The 16,600-nt window shown below is 41.0% G+C and overlaps 1 protein-coding gene across 1 annotated transcript in view; it reads left to right on the top strand.

Annotated features, from left to right (window-relative positions):
- trpc7b (transient receptor potential cation channel, subfamily C, member 7b) overlaps positions 1–15,826 on the top strand; it is a 92,377-nt gene extending 76,551 nt beyond the window's left edge. Inside the window, exons 8-12 of the mRNA XM_017716920.2 lie at positions 7,098–7,293; positions 7,602–7,823; positions 8,914–8,994; positions 10,441–10,516; positions 15,564–15,826. Coding sequence (XP_017572409.2) covers positions 7,098–7,293; positions 7,602–7,823; positions 8,914–8,994; positions 10,441–10,516; positions 15,564–15,706 — 718 coding nt within the window. The 3' untranslated portion in view covers positions 15,707–15,826. The remainder of the gene's footprint in view (positions 1–7,097; positions 7,294–7,601; positions 7,824–8,913; positions 8,995–10,440; positions 10,517–15,563) is intronic.
- The last annotated feature ends 774 nt before the right edge of the window (positions 15,827–16,600 follow it).

Here is a 16,600-nt window from a genome sequence, read left to right as displayed (position 1 = left end):
CTCTTGGCACATAAAAAGGCCTGGCTCTGACAATCGCAAACTCCACCAGCGGTGAACAGTGACTAAAACAGTGCCGCGTTTTTACACCATTCAGTGTTGATGTAAACAAACAGTCCCTCACCTCGAGTCTTACCGCACAACAGGCTGTCAAGCTGAACGGCTAAGTCCGGAGTGGAGCTCGTCATCCATTTCTCCATAAAAACGAAAACACAGCATTCTCTGAACTCACGGTGGGTAGCCCACTGAATCTGGAGGTAGTCTGGTTTATTCTCCAAGGAACAAATGTTTAAGAGAAGAAGCGATGGAAGAGCTGGTTGTCTGGGGTTAGCCATTAGCTTAGTGCCTCACTTCCGCCTTCTTGCTTTTGCCAGCAGGCTCACCTTCTCATTCTTGACTACACTAAAACTTAGTTTCTTCCCATTGGATCAAAATCAGTTCTCTACATCACTCTTTTAAAGGTGCTATAGAATGCCTTTATTCACTATGTTAAAATGTTCTCTGATGTCAATGTAAATGGTATATGAGTTTGCTCAGGGTAAAAAAGATGCGGTTGTACATGCTCATTTAAACCCCTGTGGTTTGGCCCTGGAGTGAAACAAGCTGTTTTCCCTTTTATGGTGCGCTCATGAATAATTTGTTGAGCTCTGCTCTGATTAGCTGGTTTACGGCAAGGCACCACGATGGCTCACATGGAAGCAACATGTCAAAATGGACACAGGCACGAAAATAAAATGTACCTCTATATAAATAAGCTAGGTCATCCTACTGTTTAGTTAGCGTTGCTACAGAAAGTAAATTAAAGTTGTTAGCTCACTATGAAACATTCCATTTGAGAAGATCTGGCTTCATCCATCAGAAGGTGGATAGCCCACAATCATACAGCATGGCTAGCTATTTACAGGTCGCTGTTGGGAGTTGTGATGCTTGTAAAGTTGGAACTGCCCTTCTTTTCAGTGTCAAGCGCTGTGTGAAGCCTGCTGGATGTTGTCCAAGGTTTGTGAAACTTGTCTGGAGTGAAATGTGCAGAGCAAAGTAACAACTTTGAATCAAAATTGCCTTGTTAAATATGTAGGAGCTAAACTTAGCTTCCTATTGTTTTGTGAATTTTCCATTCTGCCTTAAATGGTGCTGCCGTTACATGCTGGCACTGTATATTATGGTGCCTGTATAAGCTGTAGCGTTTAAGGTTGAACATCACCTTGTTTAAAGTGCTGACACCCCCTTCACACCCTCCATTTACATTTCTGCATGCAATCTGCCATTTTCATTGCTGTTGTTCCGTTGCCTTTGTTAAATTCTTCACAATCCTGCTGGGCTAGAATGTGGGCTGGTGTATATAAATTCTGGGGGTGTAAATACTATTAAAGTCAAGAATATTACATAACAGTTTAGGATTTTGAAATATTTTGCATGTGTAGGATTTGTGTTTGAAGGAGGACTCAAAAGTGTTTAAGGTTCACAGTATGTCAGTTCCACACATTGAACACTCCTTATTGAACACTCCTTATTGTTTTCCATTCTTTGATTTTCCATCATTTTTTTCTCTGTCCTTCATCACGAGTCAAGAGCCTTGGTGTCATCCTGGGCAGTACATTCTCTCGAGTGTGGGCAGTACATTCTCTCGAGTGTCTCTCCTTGGATAGAGTACCATATTAAGTTCCTCATTCACACTACCTGTTTTCACCTTTCTATAATCTCAAGGTGCTATTTACCTCCTGCTTCCAGTCCTTTTATTAATCTAGTCTTATTCTCTTATCCTTGTGCTGTATTTTAACTTGCTTTTCTGTTGTCTTCTTTTTACCAAACTGTCAGTCTAATTTATCAGCTGTTTGAGTCCTTTATGTTTTTATATTATAGTTAATGTTTCTAGTGCTGCACTGCTATAGTCTGATGTGTACATATACATTCTGTTGAATATGTACTTGAGATTTGGAAAGGTACATTCAAATAAAATTATTATCATGAACATTTCTATCCTCTGCTTCCATAATGGAGCATGTCCTAAACCTTCATTACATCATCAGCACCATAAGGCCTGTAACATGTTTGATGAATTAAAGTATGATGAAATACAGTTTTTATATTGTTTTCATTTATGTTGGAAGCAATTGTGTCAGTGACTATCAGGCATCATACATCCACTCAGAAAGCTTCTTTTCAGGTTGATGCAGATCTACGGGCATGTTTGTTCCAACCGGTAAAGAGATAATGAGAAAAGACACACAAAGCTTGTGACCAACATTTTACACTCGTAGCCACACATTAACACCTTAAAATCTCAGGTATATCACATAGTAAGGCTTATTATTCAGTAATTATTGAATAGTATTATTCAGTACAGGGACTTCAGTGCAAATTGAGACTGAACGAGCTATTCCTAGGTTTTAGAAGTGTAACCTAAGAATGCTCTTAAGTTGTAATGTGAAGTGCCTAATGACCATATGTGTTTGTTTGCGTGTGAAATGTATGCATTTTTGGGCTCGCCAGTGATCCTTGGCCATTTAAGGGGTTAAGAGATGAGTGGTTCTATAAAGTCTAGTCTAACTTCATTTGTTTGGTTAACTAGCCGGCTATGTGTTACTGCAATAAAATTATTACACAGCTAATGTCAATGTCATTACAATGACATTCCATTAACAATGACTTAATATTAAGCTACAAAGTTCAACACATGTCATACAGTGACACTCTTGTAAATAAGACAGTGGAAATAAATATTTTAACTAAATTATTTTCAAATTCTGTCAGTCACCATCACTTACTGTTTCCTTTCAGTGATGGTGCTACCCTTGTAATGAAAAGCGGTTTAATCAAGTATATTCTAATTGATTTCCTCATACCTTTAATGTTTGAAAATCGACTCTTTGAGTTGTTGTTGTGAAACAGTCACCAACCCAGTGGCTGGGCAACCCAGTGTCTACCCTTAAAAGACCCAGTACCATGGATTTAAACCAACAAAGTGACCCAACAAGTTAAACCCAGTGTTTAGGTAGAAAAAAAAAAAAAACATTGGAGGGGAAAATGCTCCCATTAATAGCAGCAGTGTCCACTTACTCTAAAGATTAACCAGATCTGTGTAGGAGTTTAGCATGTGATGCATAGACTTACACAGAGTTGAACAACCAATGTTGTTTTTATAGTATAAAAATCTATATGTCACATCATTACTAGGCTAAAAAAAAAAAAAAAAAAAAAAAAAAAAAAAAAATATATATATATATATATATATATATATATATATATATATATATATATATATATATAAACAAAGCAAAAGCATTCAACATTTATTTGATGTGTAAATTATTATTAGACATAACAGATCAGGTGTGGCTGTGTATCTGCTGAGCTGCAATTCTTGCAAAAACACTCATCTCCAGCAAGATGGCAAAAAATGTTGAATGTATGCTCATGTATTTAAAAAATCATGTACAGCTTCATACAAATACAACAAATACAAACACTGTAGTGATCTAGATACAATATCAGAATTACTTAAACCACAGTGTAACGGGGAGCGAGGAGGTGGACGCATATGCAGAGATAAGTGAGATTTATTAAGGGCAAATCCAAAATCAGGATTGAGACAGTCCAGGATCATAGAGCCAACATGGATTGCATGAGTTAGACATGACGAGAAACACAAACAAATTCTAATCGCCAAACAACAAACAAAGATTCAAACAGTTCTGCCAACATACAAACAAACAGCATGATCAAACAAAGACCAGTAACCAGACCAGGGAAAACACAGGGCTTAAATACAAGGGTAACAAGGGACAGGTGCAAACACAGGTGGAGACAATCAGGGGTGGAGTCTTGAAATGAGGGGGCTGGACTAAAAACCAAAACAAATACACATGGACTGGACTAGGAGGGGCCAATCGTGACAGTGCCCCCCTCCCCAAAGGCATACAACTCCGAGGTGTGCCAAAAAAATAAATAAAAATAAAAAACAGACACCAAGGACCCAAAAACAGACAGAACTAAACAAAGACAGAACACGGAAGACAAGAAACAGGGAACGGAACAGGCACAGGAACAGGCGCAGGACACGGAACAGGACCAGAAGGCACAGAAACAGAAATGGAACAGAAGCCAAAGGCACAGAAGCGGGAACACGAGTGGAAGCCAAAGGCACAGCAACGGAAACAGGCACAGGAGCAGAAATGCGGGAACAAGGAACAGAAGACAGCACCAGACACAGGAACAGACGAAACACGAACAGAACAAGGACGAAACACGGAGGGAGAACAAGGAAGCACACCACAAAACGATGCAGAACGAGAGACGAACAGAAACCACAGGACGAGGAAAACAAGAACAGACCACAGACCACACAAACGACAAGGGAACAGGAACCAAGACCGACACAGGTACAGAAACAGGCACACAAACAGAAACTGGGATAGGAACGAAAGGAGACACAGGAAGAGGAACCACAACAGGAACAGGAATAGGCACAGACATGACAGAAGGGAACAAGACAAAACCAGGAACCGACAAGGGCAAAAATGAAGGAACAGACAAAACAGGGGACACAGAAGCAACAGAAGGCCCATGGGGAACAGACACAGGCGAGGGTGGGATGGGCAGGAACAAAGGGGCTGCAACGTCCACGGGGGCAGGCGGGCCTGCAACGACGTCCACGGGGGCAGGTGGCCCTGCAACGACATCCATAGAGACTGGCGGCGGGTCTGGAGGCGCGGCGACGGGTGGCGGGTCCGGAGGCTCAGGCGTGCTGCAGGGTGCGGCCACAGGATCAGGAATGCCGTGGGGTGCGGCCACGGGATCAGGAACTCGGGCTGGGGACAGCTGCTCCAACCTGGAGGAACAAACAGACAGGGGACCCACTCGGCCATTGCCAAGGCTCACTAGAGCGATAAGCAGCTCGCAGTGGCGCTTGCGAACAAGCCGAGTACCAACATACGGGTTTTCTGAATGTTCCATCTGTCTCACCATTTCTTGCGCTCCAGGTCGCTCCTCCCTGCAGCGTTGCTCAAGACGGGCAGACCCAGGGCGCTTACCTGAGCTCTCGTCGTCCAACTCGAAGATGGGATGGTTCTTTGTTTTTCTTTGGGACCGACGAGACACTCGTGTACCCTCAACGCCAGGGGATTTGCTGTCTCCGGCTTGGTGGCGTTGGGACATGTCGAACTCGGGCTGCTTAGAGACAGCCGGAGTTTCGTCCCAACGGAACAACCACATACCGGAGTCTCACTTACTCGCTGCTTCCTTTGGTGACTGGTCTTTCTGTAACGGGGAGCGAGGAGGCGGATGCATATGCGGAAATAAGCAAGATTTATTAAGGGCAAATCCAAAATCAGGGTCGAGACAGTCCAGGGTTATAGAGCCAACACGGATTGCATGAGAGATAGACATGATGAGAAACACAAACAAATTCTAATCACCAAACAAGAAATGAAGATTCAAAAAATTCTGCCAACATACATCAAACAAACAGCACGATCAAACAAAGACCAGAAACCAGACCGGGGAAAACACAGGACTTAAATACAAGGGTAACAAGGGACAGGTGCAAACACAGGTGGAGACAATCAGGGGTGGAGTCTTGAAACGAGGGAGCTGGACTAAAAACCAAAACAAATACACATGGACTGAACTGGGAGGGCCCAATCGTGACACAGAGTCATTCAGCAAATGTGCTGAGATTAGATTCAGGGGAGAGAAAATAAGGTGGGGGGGGGGCATCTTTCCCCCAAGTTACCTTGAAATTTAGTATCAGATTGTTAAGGCAGTTGCTGTTCATAGCAGTATGTACTGTTCAGAGTTCTGACCCTTACACACTACACGCTGCTACCACACACATTACAGTGGAGTCATCCCTGTATGTCTAACACACACACAGCCATCCACACACACACACACACCCACACACCACACAACCCTTCTGTTTCAGTCTTCTTCAATATTTATCTGTGAGAATGAAACCTCTCTCTCTCTCTCTCTCTCTCTCTCTGTATGTCCCCTTTGTTAGTATAACTTCAGAGTTCGCAAACAAAGCCAGAAAAGGAGAGGGAAGGAGGGAGGGAGGGAGGAGGGAGAGAGAAAGAGACAAAGATGGAGGAAAGCCCCCTCAGTCAGTTTTGCTTTCCCTCCAGGAAAGATTTTTAAATGTGTTGCTGTGGAGTGACTGCTCACTGAGAGGATTTGAATGACTCTTATTAGTGTATGTGCACAGGCAGTCAACCCCCCCACACACATACAAACAAGTGAGATTTGCCATTCACACAGCTCACTCAGTGATGATTAATCCAGCAAGCATTAAAGCAGTGTCTAAATGACTCCCTGAGAGTGATGATGATTGATGATTTGTAAAATGTCAGCATGTGGCTTCTCAAGGCTTAAGTGCTACAGCAGGTGTTACACATTCTGTGAGCGTGGAGTGTAACACCAGTCCTGCCTTTTCTTTACAAAAGAGAAGTGTGGTGATTAAAAGCCGCGCAGTTGTGTTTTTAATGGACACTTATGGTAGTGGTATGTGTTGAAATGGTTATTAAGATGTCTGTGTCAGGAAAATAAAACAAAAAAACAGAAACTACATATTAAACTGACAATTACTTGAACAACTAAATACAATATCAAATATTTCAATGTTTGATGTGTCCACTCTTTGCCTTTAACACAGCTCCCATTCATTTTGAGAGACTTGCTTTCAGTGATGTTAAGGTCTGCACTCCATTGTTGCGTCCATTGTTCTGAGAACATCGTAGCTAATTTCCTCTTTCTTGTCTATTTCCTTTTCTCAGTGAGGACTTTTAAGCTACACATCCTTTCAGACTCATAGTGTTGTCTTCTTTTAGTGGAAGGATGGAAAGAAACACCTGTGGATGTTTTCAGATTTGAAGCTTGAAACTTGATTTTCTCCTCTCTCTCTCAAAGAAGAAAGCTTTAATTGCTGTTTATTTGATAAGGTTTTGGTTACTAGGAGTTCCATTTTCTCTACATGTTTTAGTACACTTTTTGAATTCAAGCTTTGGAAATTTGTGGTTTTCATTTTTTTTAATTTGCCTTATGCAAGTGGAGTAACTTGCATACTGCATTATTTAAGTGTGTGTGTGTGTGTGTTTATTTAGGGTGGAGGAGAGTTTTAAGACCCTGTTCTGGTCCATTTTTGGCCTGTCGGAGGTGATATCGGTGGTGCTGAAGTATGACCACAAGTTCATTGAGAACATTGGCTATGTGCTGTATGGAGTGTATAACGTCACTATGGTAGTGGTGCTGCTCAACATGCTTATAGCTATGATCAACAGCTCCTACCAGGAAATCGAGGTGAGCAATTATTCACTCTTTACTAATGTCAGATGCTGTTCATTAAAATGTAGTAACATATACTAATACACACTTAACAGATCCCTGTTAATTACTTACAGATTAAATAGCAGGTGGTGTCTGATTTTGTATTATATGTGGTTCTAACAGTCATAGCCACAGTATAATTGCTCATGCTTCTTTCCATTTCTCTCCCTTCCTCTCTTCATCCCCCTCTCTTGCTCTCATTCCATCTCTTTTTATCTGACCTCCCAATATCTTTTTCCTTCTCTCTCTCTCTCTTTCTCGCTCGCTCTCTCTCTCTATAGGAGGATGCTGATGTGGAGTGGAAATTTGCTCGTGCCAAGTTATGGTTGTCCTATTTTGATGAGGGTCGCACGCTGCCTGCCCCCTTTAATTTGGTGCCCAGTCCAAAGTCCTTCTACTATCTGGCCCTGCGCACCAAAGCCTGCCTCGTACGCCTCTGCAAGGCCAAAAGTCATCGCCATGACAATGAAGTGGAGATGGGCATGCTCAACTCACGACAAAAGGTCTGAAAAAACAAAATGATGAGCCAGTGCTAAAAGTAGACGTCTATAGTTACAGAAACAGATACTGCCTATGTGTTCATATGTGTTTATCTAATGTTCCATCTGAAAAGGACAACACAGTTTGAACTAATTTGGTAGGAAGGTTCATGTATCCATGTAATATATATGGGACCTTTCATGGGTAAGTAATAAGTAGAGGTATTTACATTAGAAGTGTATGTCCAAAGGTTTGTAGGTATCAGATAGGGAGTTTGCTCCCCTTTTCTGCATTAATAACCTCAGCCCATCTAGAAAAGCTTTACACTAGATGTCGGAACATTGCGATGAGGATTTGATTGCATTCAGCCACAAGAGGTCAAGGTACTGATGTTAGATGAGTAGTTGGATCCCACTGCAACAAAGTATTGCATGAATTTCCATCACTTCAGAGAACACTGTTGCTTCAAGGCTTGAGATCTTTATACTTCTCTAGCTAACGCTTGGGAATAGTCATGGTGACCTTCAGTTCATATGCAACTGGCTGAGAGCATCTGTTCCTTTGGAGATTATACCAGTTGTGTTTACATATGTAGCAGTTGGGGGCTGTGTACAAGCGGCCTACATGCCATATGCATGTGCATTGATTGCATTGGCTGTTTTCTCTCCTCATCACAGCCCAGATGTGAAAGCTTCCTCTGATTGTGTCAGGAGCTCTCAATCTTTTTTTTCCCCTTTTTTCACTACTTTTCCAAGTTGCCACCATTCGGCTCAAAGCTCATCATACACCAGAGCAGTTTACTCAATCAAACTGCCTCTTCACAGCTGCTGAGCTAGCCCCAGTATTTGTAATTCTCTAAAATAATACTGGCTCCTTATCTTATTGTTTTGTTGTGGGACATTTTCTATTCAGTTATTCGTACTGAAATTGTTTTCAGTAAAAGTTGTGACTGAACCGTCTCTCTCAGAGCAGAACGCAGTCTGCAGAACTCTGCATGGAGAATGCTGTGCAGACAGAGACAAACCTAGCTGTGCTGAAAGGAAAAACAGTGGTGGTTCTTTGTAATGCTTGTTCTCTTGTTGAATTATAATGCTCGTTTTGTCTTTCATTCAGCCGGATCGATACCGAGCTCACTCGAGAAACAGAGAGGAGTACACACTGAGGAAACCCATCAAAAACCCCACCCGCTACCAGGTACACACAGAAAGGGAGAGAGTGAGAGCGAAAATGGGAGTCAGCAAGAAAGAGAGAGGATGAGAGAGATGCTAAATGAGACAAGCAGACAGATAAAAGAGGGAGTAACAAGATGAGCAGAAAGATAACACACGGAAAACATAATCTGAAGGATAGAGGGAAATGAAGCTCGCTGTGTGTCGGACAGACAGAAAGATATTTAGATTCATACACTTACAGGCTGCTTTATTAGTCACACTAAACTTGATGTTAATTCAAGACTATAGCTCATTTTTATGCACAGTTTATAGTATTCATCCTCATGGACTTTATCAGTTGTTGACTTTGATCATAGGACCACTATTGACTGGATACATTAACTGTTAGAATATTCAGTTATTGTAAACCTACAAAATGCATCTATATACTAGGTGTTCCTGATAAAAGGGCCAATGCATCTAAGTACAAGTTAGATTTAAATGAAAGTACCGAATGACCTGGCAACTCAGTGGATGGATGGATGGATGTATGGATGGATGGATGGATGGATGGATATACAGACATAGACAGACAGAGGTAGATAGACGTGTCTATCACCCTTATCCAATGTAAGAGCACATATAAAAGTGGCTCAGGTCAGATTTGAAGCGATCAGAATTGCTGTTTGTAAGATAGATAGATAGATAGATAGATAGATAGATAGATAGATAGATAGATAGATAGATAGATAGATAGATAGATAGATAGATAGATAGATAGATAGATAGATAGATAGATAGATAGATAGATAGATAGATAGACAGACAGACAGACAGACACACAGACAGACACACAGACAGACAACAAGTCAAACAGCCCCATCCTGAGCTGGTAAAACTGCAGCAGGTTGGTTTGTGTGTGCAGTTTAAAATTCTGCTGAATTTCTCTCTCTTGCACTCTGATACTAATATTTAATGAGTTCTGAAGGGGCTGTCAGAATGTGATGGTAATTCAGTGATGAAGAAGCTCATCCACAGCTGCAGAAACATGTTTAAATGTGTAACATTAAATGTCAGATTCTCAAAGGCTCTCACATTCACTGTGATCTGTAATTAAACAGAAAAAATGTCCATTAAATCTGAAGAAAAGGTCATATACTCAGAAAGTTTTTGTGTTTAGTTATTCTTTCTAGATATTCCTTTATGTCTCTTATTTACGATGTTGCTGTGTGAATCTCATCCAAACAGGGACTAGCTGTAGAGAGTGACTGTCTTTTGAAAAAGTGTATGTGGATGGTTTTGTGTGTGTGTGTGTGTGTGTGTGTGTGTGTGTTGCTGCAATAAAGCTCTGTTTAGCTTTTATATCTTGTAGTGTCATCCTATATCAGGCAACTGACGATGAAAAAAGTACAAGAATGGAAGTTTACAGAACATTAAGCAGTGCATCGTCCCTTTTTCCTCTCTCTCTCTCTCTCTCTCTCTCACACAGAAGATTATGAAGCGTCTCATAAAAAGATACGTTCTGAAGGCGCAGGTCGACAGGGAGAATGATGAAGTCAATGAAGGTAAAAATCTAATATGCTTAAATGATTATTACATTTACCAGCATATTGAGTGTCTGACTGGGGTGTGTGTGTGTGTGTGTGTGTAGAGCTGAAAGTTTAATCATTTTTATATTGAAATCGCAATTTGAAATGGCGTAGTCTTCAAATTGCCAGAGTTCCCATTTTAATTATTGCCTACATAAGGTTTAAGTGATACAGAGATGTTGTGAACGACCTCAGGCTCAGCACTGAGTGCAAACTCCTTCTATTCCGGTTTTATTAGATCTTAGTGCAGCTTTTCATACTGTTGACAACAAGATTCTAATCCAACTTCTTGAATTCTGGATCAGCCTCTCAGACACGGTTTTAAAATGGTTTACATCGTATTTAGGTAATAGACAATTAATGGTTTCAATTAGAAATTATTCATCAAAAAGATTTGGCATTTCTTGTAGAGTCCTTCAAGGTTCTGTTTTAGGGCATTTGCTTTTCTATTTGTACATTACCTCTAGGTGATGTCATTAGGAAACATAATATCAATTCTCATAGCTATGCTGATGACACCCAGTTATACATTTCCATTCCTTCTGATGATTAAGACTCTGTAGACAGACTAACCAGCTGTGTGTCGTGTATTTCTTAGCTGATGTCACAAAAACTTCTACAATTAAATCATAAAAAACAGAAATGCCGATTGTTGTACAAAACTCAGAGAAAGCTGCTTTATGAGAAACTTGGTTATTTAGCTTCATATACCAAACATGAGATATGAAACCTGGGTGTGATCTTAGACTCTGAGCTCTGTTTTATCCTGCATGTAAACACAGTCACTAAAGCAGCTTTGTATCATTTGAGAAATATTGCTAAAGTTCAGCCTTTTCTATCTCAGAGCGATACAGAGAAACCTGTTCATGCATTTGTTACAATTGAGTTGATTAGTGTAATGGACTTCCTAAGAAAACAGTTCATTTTCTACAACTCGCACAAAATGCATCAGCATGAATCCTAACAAAAAAGAGAGATCACATCACTCCTGTTTCAAACAAACTGCACTGGCTACCTGTTTCATTTAGGGCAGATGTTAAAGTTCTGTTGCTAATTTTTACAGCTCTATCTGACCTTAAAGCTTAAAGCACTGCTTACATCACAAAGTCTGTTTATGTTCCAGCATGTGATCTTAAAATACAGAAAACATGGAGAGACTCGTTCAGTCATTATTCTTCTTAACTGTGGAACTCAATGCCACTTTTATTAGACAGTGAAGCTCAGTGCTCACTTTTAAGAAGCATCTAAAAATGTATCTCATTATCTTAGCATTTAATTAAAACCCTACATCTTTTGTTTTTTGTAATTTGATCTGAGTCATTTTCTTAAATGTTTCTAAGTTAGTGCTTACAGTTTCTTGTATTACTGCTCTGCTTTACCACCAGTCAGTAAAGCATGGTGAGCTGCCATATATATATATATATATATATATATATATATATATATATATATATATATATATATATATATATATATCACCGTTGTTATAGTAACTATACAGGAGATGCAAAAAACATACTTTACTTTTAATGTAAGTCAATGGAACCAGACATTTTTCCAAGTCATTTTGGGTAATTTTTTTGATCCATTTATCATGAAATTTGCATAAAAAGTAAAGGACAACAGGAATTTTAAAATGGTCAAAAACTGAAAAACAGAACAAAGATGGAGATGCAAGGTTTTGTTCAGACAGCAGTGATATATATATAGTATCTCACAAACATATCTTCAAATATTTAATCTTTTCGTGGGACAACATTATAGAAATGAAACTTGGCTATAACTTAAAGTAGTCAGTGTACAGCTTGTATAGCAGTGTAGATTTACTGTCCTCTGAAAATAACTCAACACACAGCTATTAATGTCTAAATAGCTGGTAACACAAGTGAGTACATCTCACAGTGAACATGTCCAAATTCTGCCCAATTGTGTCGCTGTCCCTCCCTGGTGTCATGTGACTCATTAGTTACAAGGTTCCAGGTGTGAATGGGGAGCAGGGCTGTTAAATTTGGTGTTTTGGGTCCAATTCTCTCATACTGGCCACTGGATATTCAACATGGCACCTCATAGCAAAGAACTCTGAGGATGGGAGAAATAGAATTGTTGGGAGGTCAGCCTGTCAGTACTCAGACCATACGCCGCACAATGCATCAAATCGGTCTACATGGCCGTCGTCCCAGAAGGAAGCCACTTCTGAAGCTGACACTCAAGAAAGCCCGCAAACAGTTTGCTGAAGACAAGCAGTCCAAGAATATGGATCACTGGAACCATGTCCTGTGGTCTGACGAGATCAAGATAAACTTGTCTGGCTCAGATAGTGTCCAGCATGTGTGGCGGCGCCTTGGTGAGGAGTACCAAGATAACTGTCTCTTGCCTACAGTCAAGTATTGGTGGTGGTAGCATCATGGTCTGGGGCTGCATGAGTGCTGCCGGCACTGGGAAGCTGTGGTTAATTGAGGTTCCATGAATTCCAACATGTACTGTGACATTCTGAAGCAGAGCATTAGCCCCTCCCTTCAGAAACTGCGCCGCATGGCAGTTTTCCAACGGTAAAGGTGGTGGACTGGCCAAACCCTAAACCCAAGTACGCACCTGTGGAGTATCCTCAAAATGAAAGTGGAGGAGTGCAAAGTGTCTAACATCCACCAGCTCCATGATGTCATCATGGAGTAGTGGAAGAGGATTCCAGTAGCAATCTGTGCTCTGGTGAATTCTATGCCCAAGAGGTGTGGCATACGCCTGGCCCCCAGGCCCCGACAATGACAGCTGAGAGAGCCGGCAGGAAGGACGCTGGGGAGAGAGCCGCAAGTGTGGAGGGGCGGAGCGCAAAGCCCGAGCTCCCCGGATGGACGCGAGGCACAAGAGTGACAGCGGAAGGAGGAGGACGAGGATGCGGACGCTGGTGCCAACCATGAGAGGCACCAGAGCAAGGACCGAGTCCCGAGCTCCTCCGCCCGGGCCCTGCACCCTGTTACGCAGCAAGGCCACTACGTTCGACCCAGGCGGCTGAGTTGCCAGCTGGGGGCGATAACCGGAACACAGAGCGGCGAGCTCTTATTCCCTGGCGTCCTCGCCAAGGTTCGTCGCCGCAGAGTGTTCGGGCCCCGCCTTCCTGCCGGCTCTCTCGGCCGTCATTGTCGGGGCCCGGGGGGCAGGCGCATGCCACAAGGCAGTGTTAGATAATAATGGTTTTCACACAAAATATTGACACTTTGAGCACAGTTTGTGTACTCACTTGTGTTTCCAGCTATTTAGACATTAATGGCTGTGTTGAGTTATTTTCAGTGGACAGTAAATTTATACTGCTATACACGCTGTACACTGCCTACTTTAAGATTTTATTATTTATTTTGTTATTATAGATTTTAGAAATAAGATTTATTTCTATAATGTTGTCCCATGAAAAAAAGAAAAAAATATATACATACATATATATATAACCCATCCATGCAGTGAAATGCCCACATACATGCACACTAGTGAACACACACACACTAGGGGGTTAGTGAGCAGCCCTATCCACAGGCCCCGGGGAGCAATTGGGGATTAGGTGCCTTGCTCTAGGGCACTTCAGTCAGGGACTGTCAGCCAAAGGGATCGAACCGGCAACCTTCCAGTCACAAGGCTGGTTCCCTAACCTCCAGCCCACGACTGCCCCACTTTGTGTGTATGTGTGTGTGTATTCGCACGCACGCACGCACACTCACTGTATATTCTGTATTAAGTGGGGAAATGTAACCTGATAATACAGATATTGTGAACTGGCTGTAGATGGGTTAGACCAATCATAAGCAACCAAACATCTACATGATGCCTACATGACAACACAACCACAACTAACTGGCCATCTGGTGCAAAACGTTTAGTGTTAAGCCTTAAGCCAGAGACAGACAGACAGACATGTTTGTATTGTAGACATTGGGATGGTTACTATCACTAGCACAGGAAAGAAATCTGTGGAATTCCCATCTCTTTTAAGACAATGCTGTTTAAATCACAGTCACAATATCAATTTGAAAAATCTCAGTTATATATTTTTCACAAATTGTTCAGCCCAGTATTAGTATGTGTGCATGTATTTGTGCTCATGGGTGTCCATGCCTGGGTGTGCGTCATTTTGTTTAAACGTGCAGGATATAAACAGGATAAAGTGAGCAGGTCGTGTGAAATGTGTGTGCACATGCCTAAATGCAGAAGCAAATTATTTAGTGCTGACACTGATGTCTGTGATGAAGATGAAGTACCACCATGAAGAAGATGTAGAACCACCAGCTGTGTGTGCATGTGAGCGAGAGAGGCTGTGTATTTGTGTGGATCTGCATGCAAACATGCTGCAGAATATTATGTTATTTTCTATCAAATAAAAGCTAACATGGTGTACATTTAAATATTATTAATTAGATTGTTTTTTTTTTATTTTACGCTTTATTTATTTATTTTGAGACCAAGATTTTATTAAATGATAAATCATAGTATAAGTATCTAATTAGAGTAGTTTTTGTCAGGCTTTCTGCCTTGTGGTTTGATCATCACTTCTGAAATATGAAGCATTATGGGTGTTAACTTCATTCTCAGTGCTTTAGAGCTTTCTCAGACATTTCAGAGTCATCTGCAGTCATATACAGCTCTATTCATTATTCTGGTCGCATCTGAAATACCTTTTTTTTACAGCTTTTTTTTCAGCTTTTCATCTTCCTACTAATCATTTGAAACCTGTGAAGTCACAAAGGACTGTCATATTAGACTCATGTTGTACATTCATCTGCCATGAAATAGTTTTTATTTTATTGAAAACATTGAATTCAATCTATTTTACATAGTGATATACAGTACAGAACAGTAGTGTACAATGGCCTAAAATGTGGTAAAAATACAGTTTTACTGTGAAATATATTATTTATCTAATATGAAATGAAGCAAAAAAAAATCATTTTTTTATTACTCCAAAATGTGTAAACACTGCATATCAACCTCTGGCCTTTGCTGTTTGTTACAATATACTCTATGTGTGCTTGTGTTGCAGGTGAGCTGAAGGAGATAAAGCAGGATATTTCCAGCCTGCGATATGAGCTCCTAGAGGAGAAATCTCAGGCCACGGGAGAACTTGCCAACCTCATTCAACAACTCAGCGACAAGTTTGGCAAAAACACCAAAAAACAGCCCTAAGAGAAGAGGAGAAAAGAGAAAGAAAGAAGAAGAAGAGAAAGGAATACAATGGAAAGGGAGTGGGGTACATTTTTTAAAATAAAGCTGCTGAAATGGGTTATTTGGTGCAATGACATGAAGAACCACGTTCAGACAATTTCAGCTGAAACCTTTTATGTTTATGGATTTTAGCAGATGCTTTTATCTATATCTTTTATCTTTTATCTATGCTTTTATCTTATAAAACTTTTACAAAGCATATCCTAGCTTATACAATTATATTAGAGTCATCAATACAGTTAGGATATTGCCAAAACAATGATGCACTAAATGGCCAAAATTGTGTTGTCATCTGACCATCACACCTGTATGAGCTTATTGGACATACAATTCCAGTAGTATGGATATAAATACAGAGTTGCCTCCCATTTGCAGTCATAGTAGCCTCCACTCTTCTGGGAAGTCTTTCAACAAGATTTTGGAGCATGTCTATGGGTTTGTACTCATTCAGTCGAAAGAGCAGTGGTGATGGCCGACGCTGAAGTTGAATGAGAAGTCCTGGCTCACAATCAACATTCCAGTTCATCCCAGAGATGATCAGTGGGGTTGAAGTCAGGACTCTGTGCAGGCCACTGGAGTCCCTCCACACCAAACTCATCAAACCATGTCTTTATGCCTGTTAGATAGTGAAATGTGATTCATCACTTCTGGGGACACATTTCCACTGCGGCGGCATGCTTTCCACCACTCCAGCCAATGCTTGGCATTGCACATAAAGTGGCATCCTATAACAGTCACGTTTAAAGCCAGTGAACTTCTCAGTACAACTTATTTTACTGCCAGTGTTTGTCTGTGGAGTTTGCATGACTATGTGTGTGATTTTGCGCACCTTGTAGCAGTGAGTGTAGCTAAAAC

The sequence above is a fragment of the Pygocentrus nattereri genome, chromosome 11 (assembly GCF_015220715.1).
Source record: "Pygocentrus nattereri isolate fPygNat1 chromosome 11, fPygNat1.pri, whole genome shotgun sequence".
Lineage (NCBI taxonomy): Eukaryota > Metazoa > Chordata > Actinopteri > Characiformes > Serrasalmidae > Pygocentrus > Pygocentrus nattereri.
The sequence above is the reverse complement of the archived record's forward strand: the minus strand, read 5'-3'. Positions and strand labels throughout refer to the sequence as shown.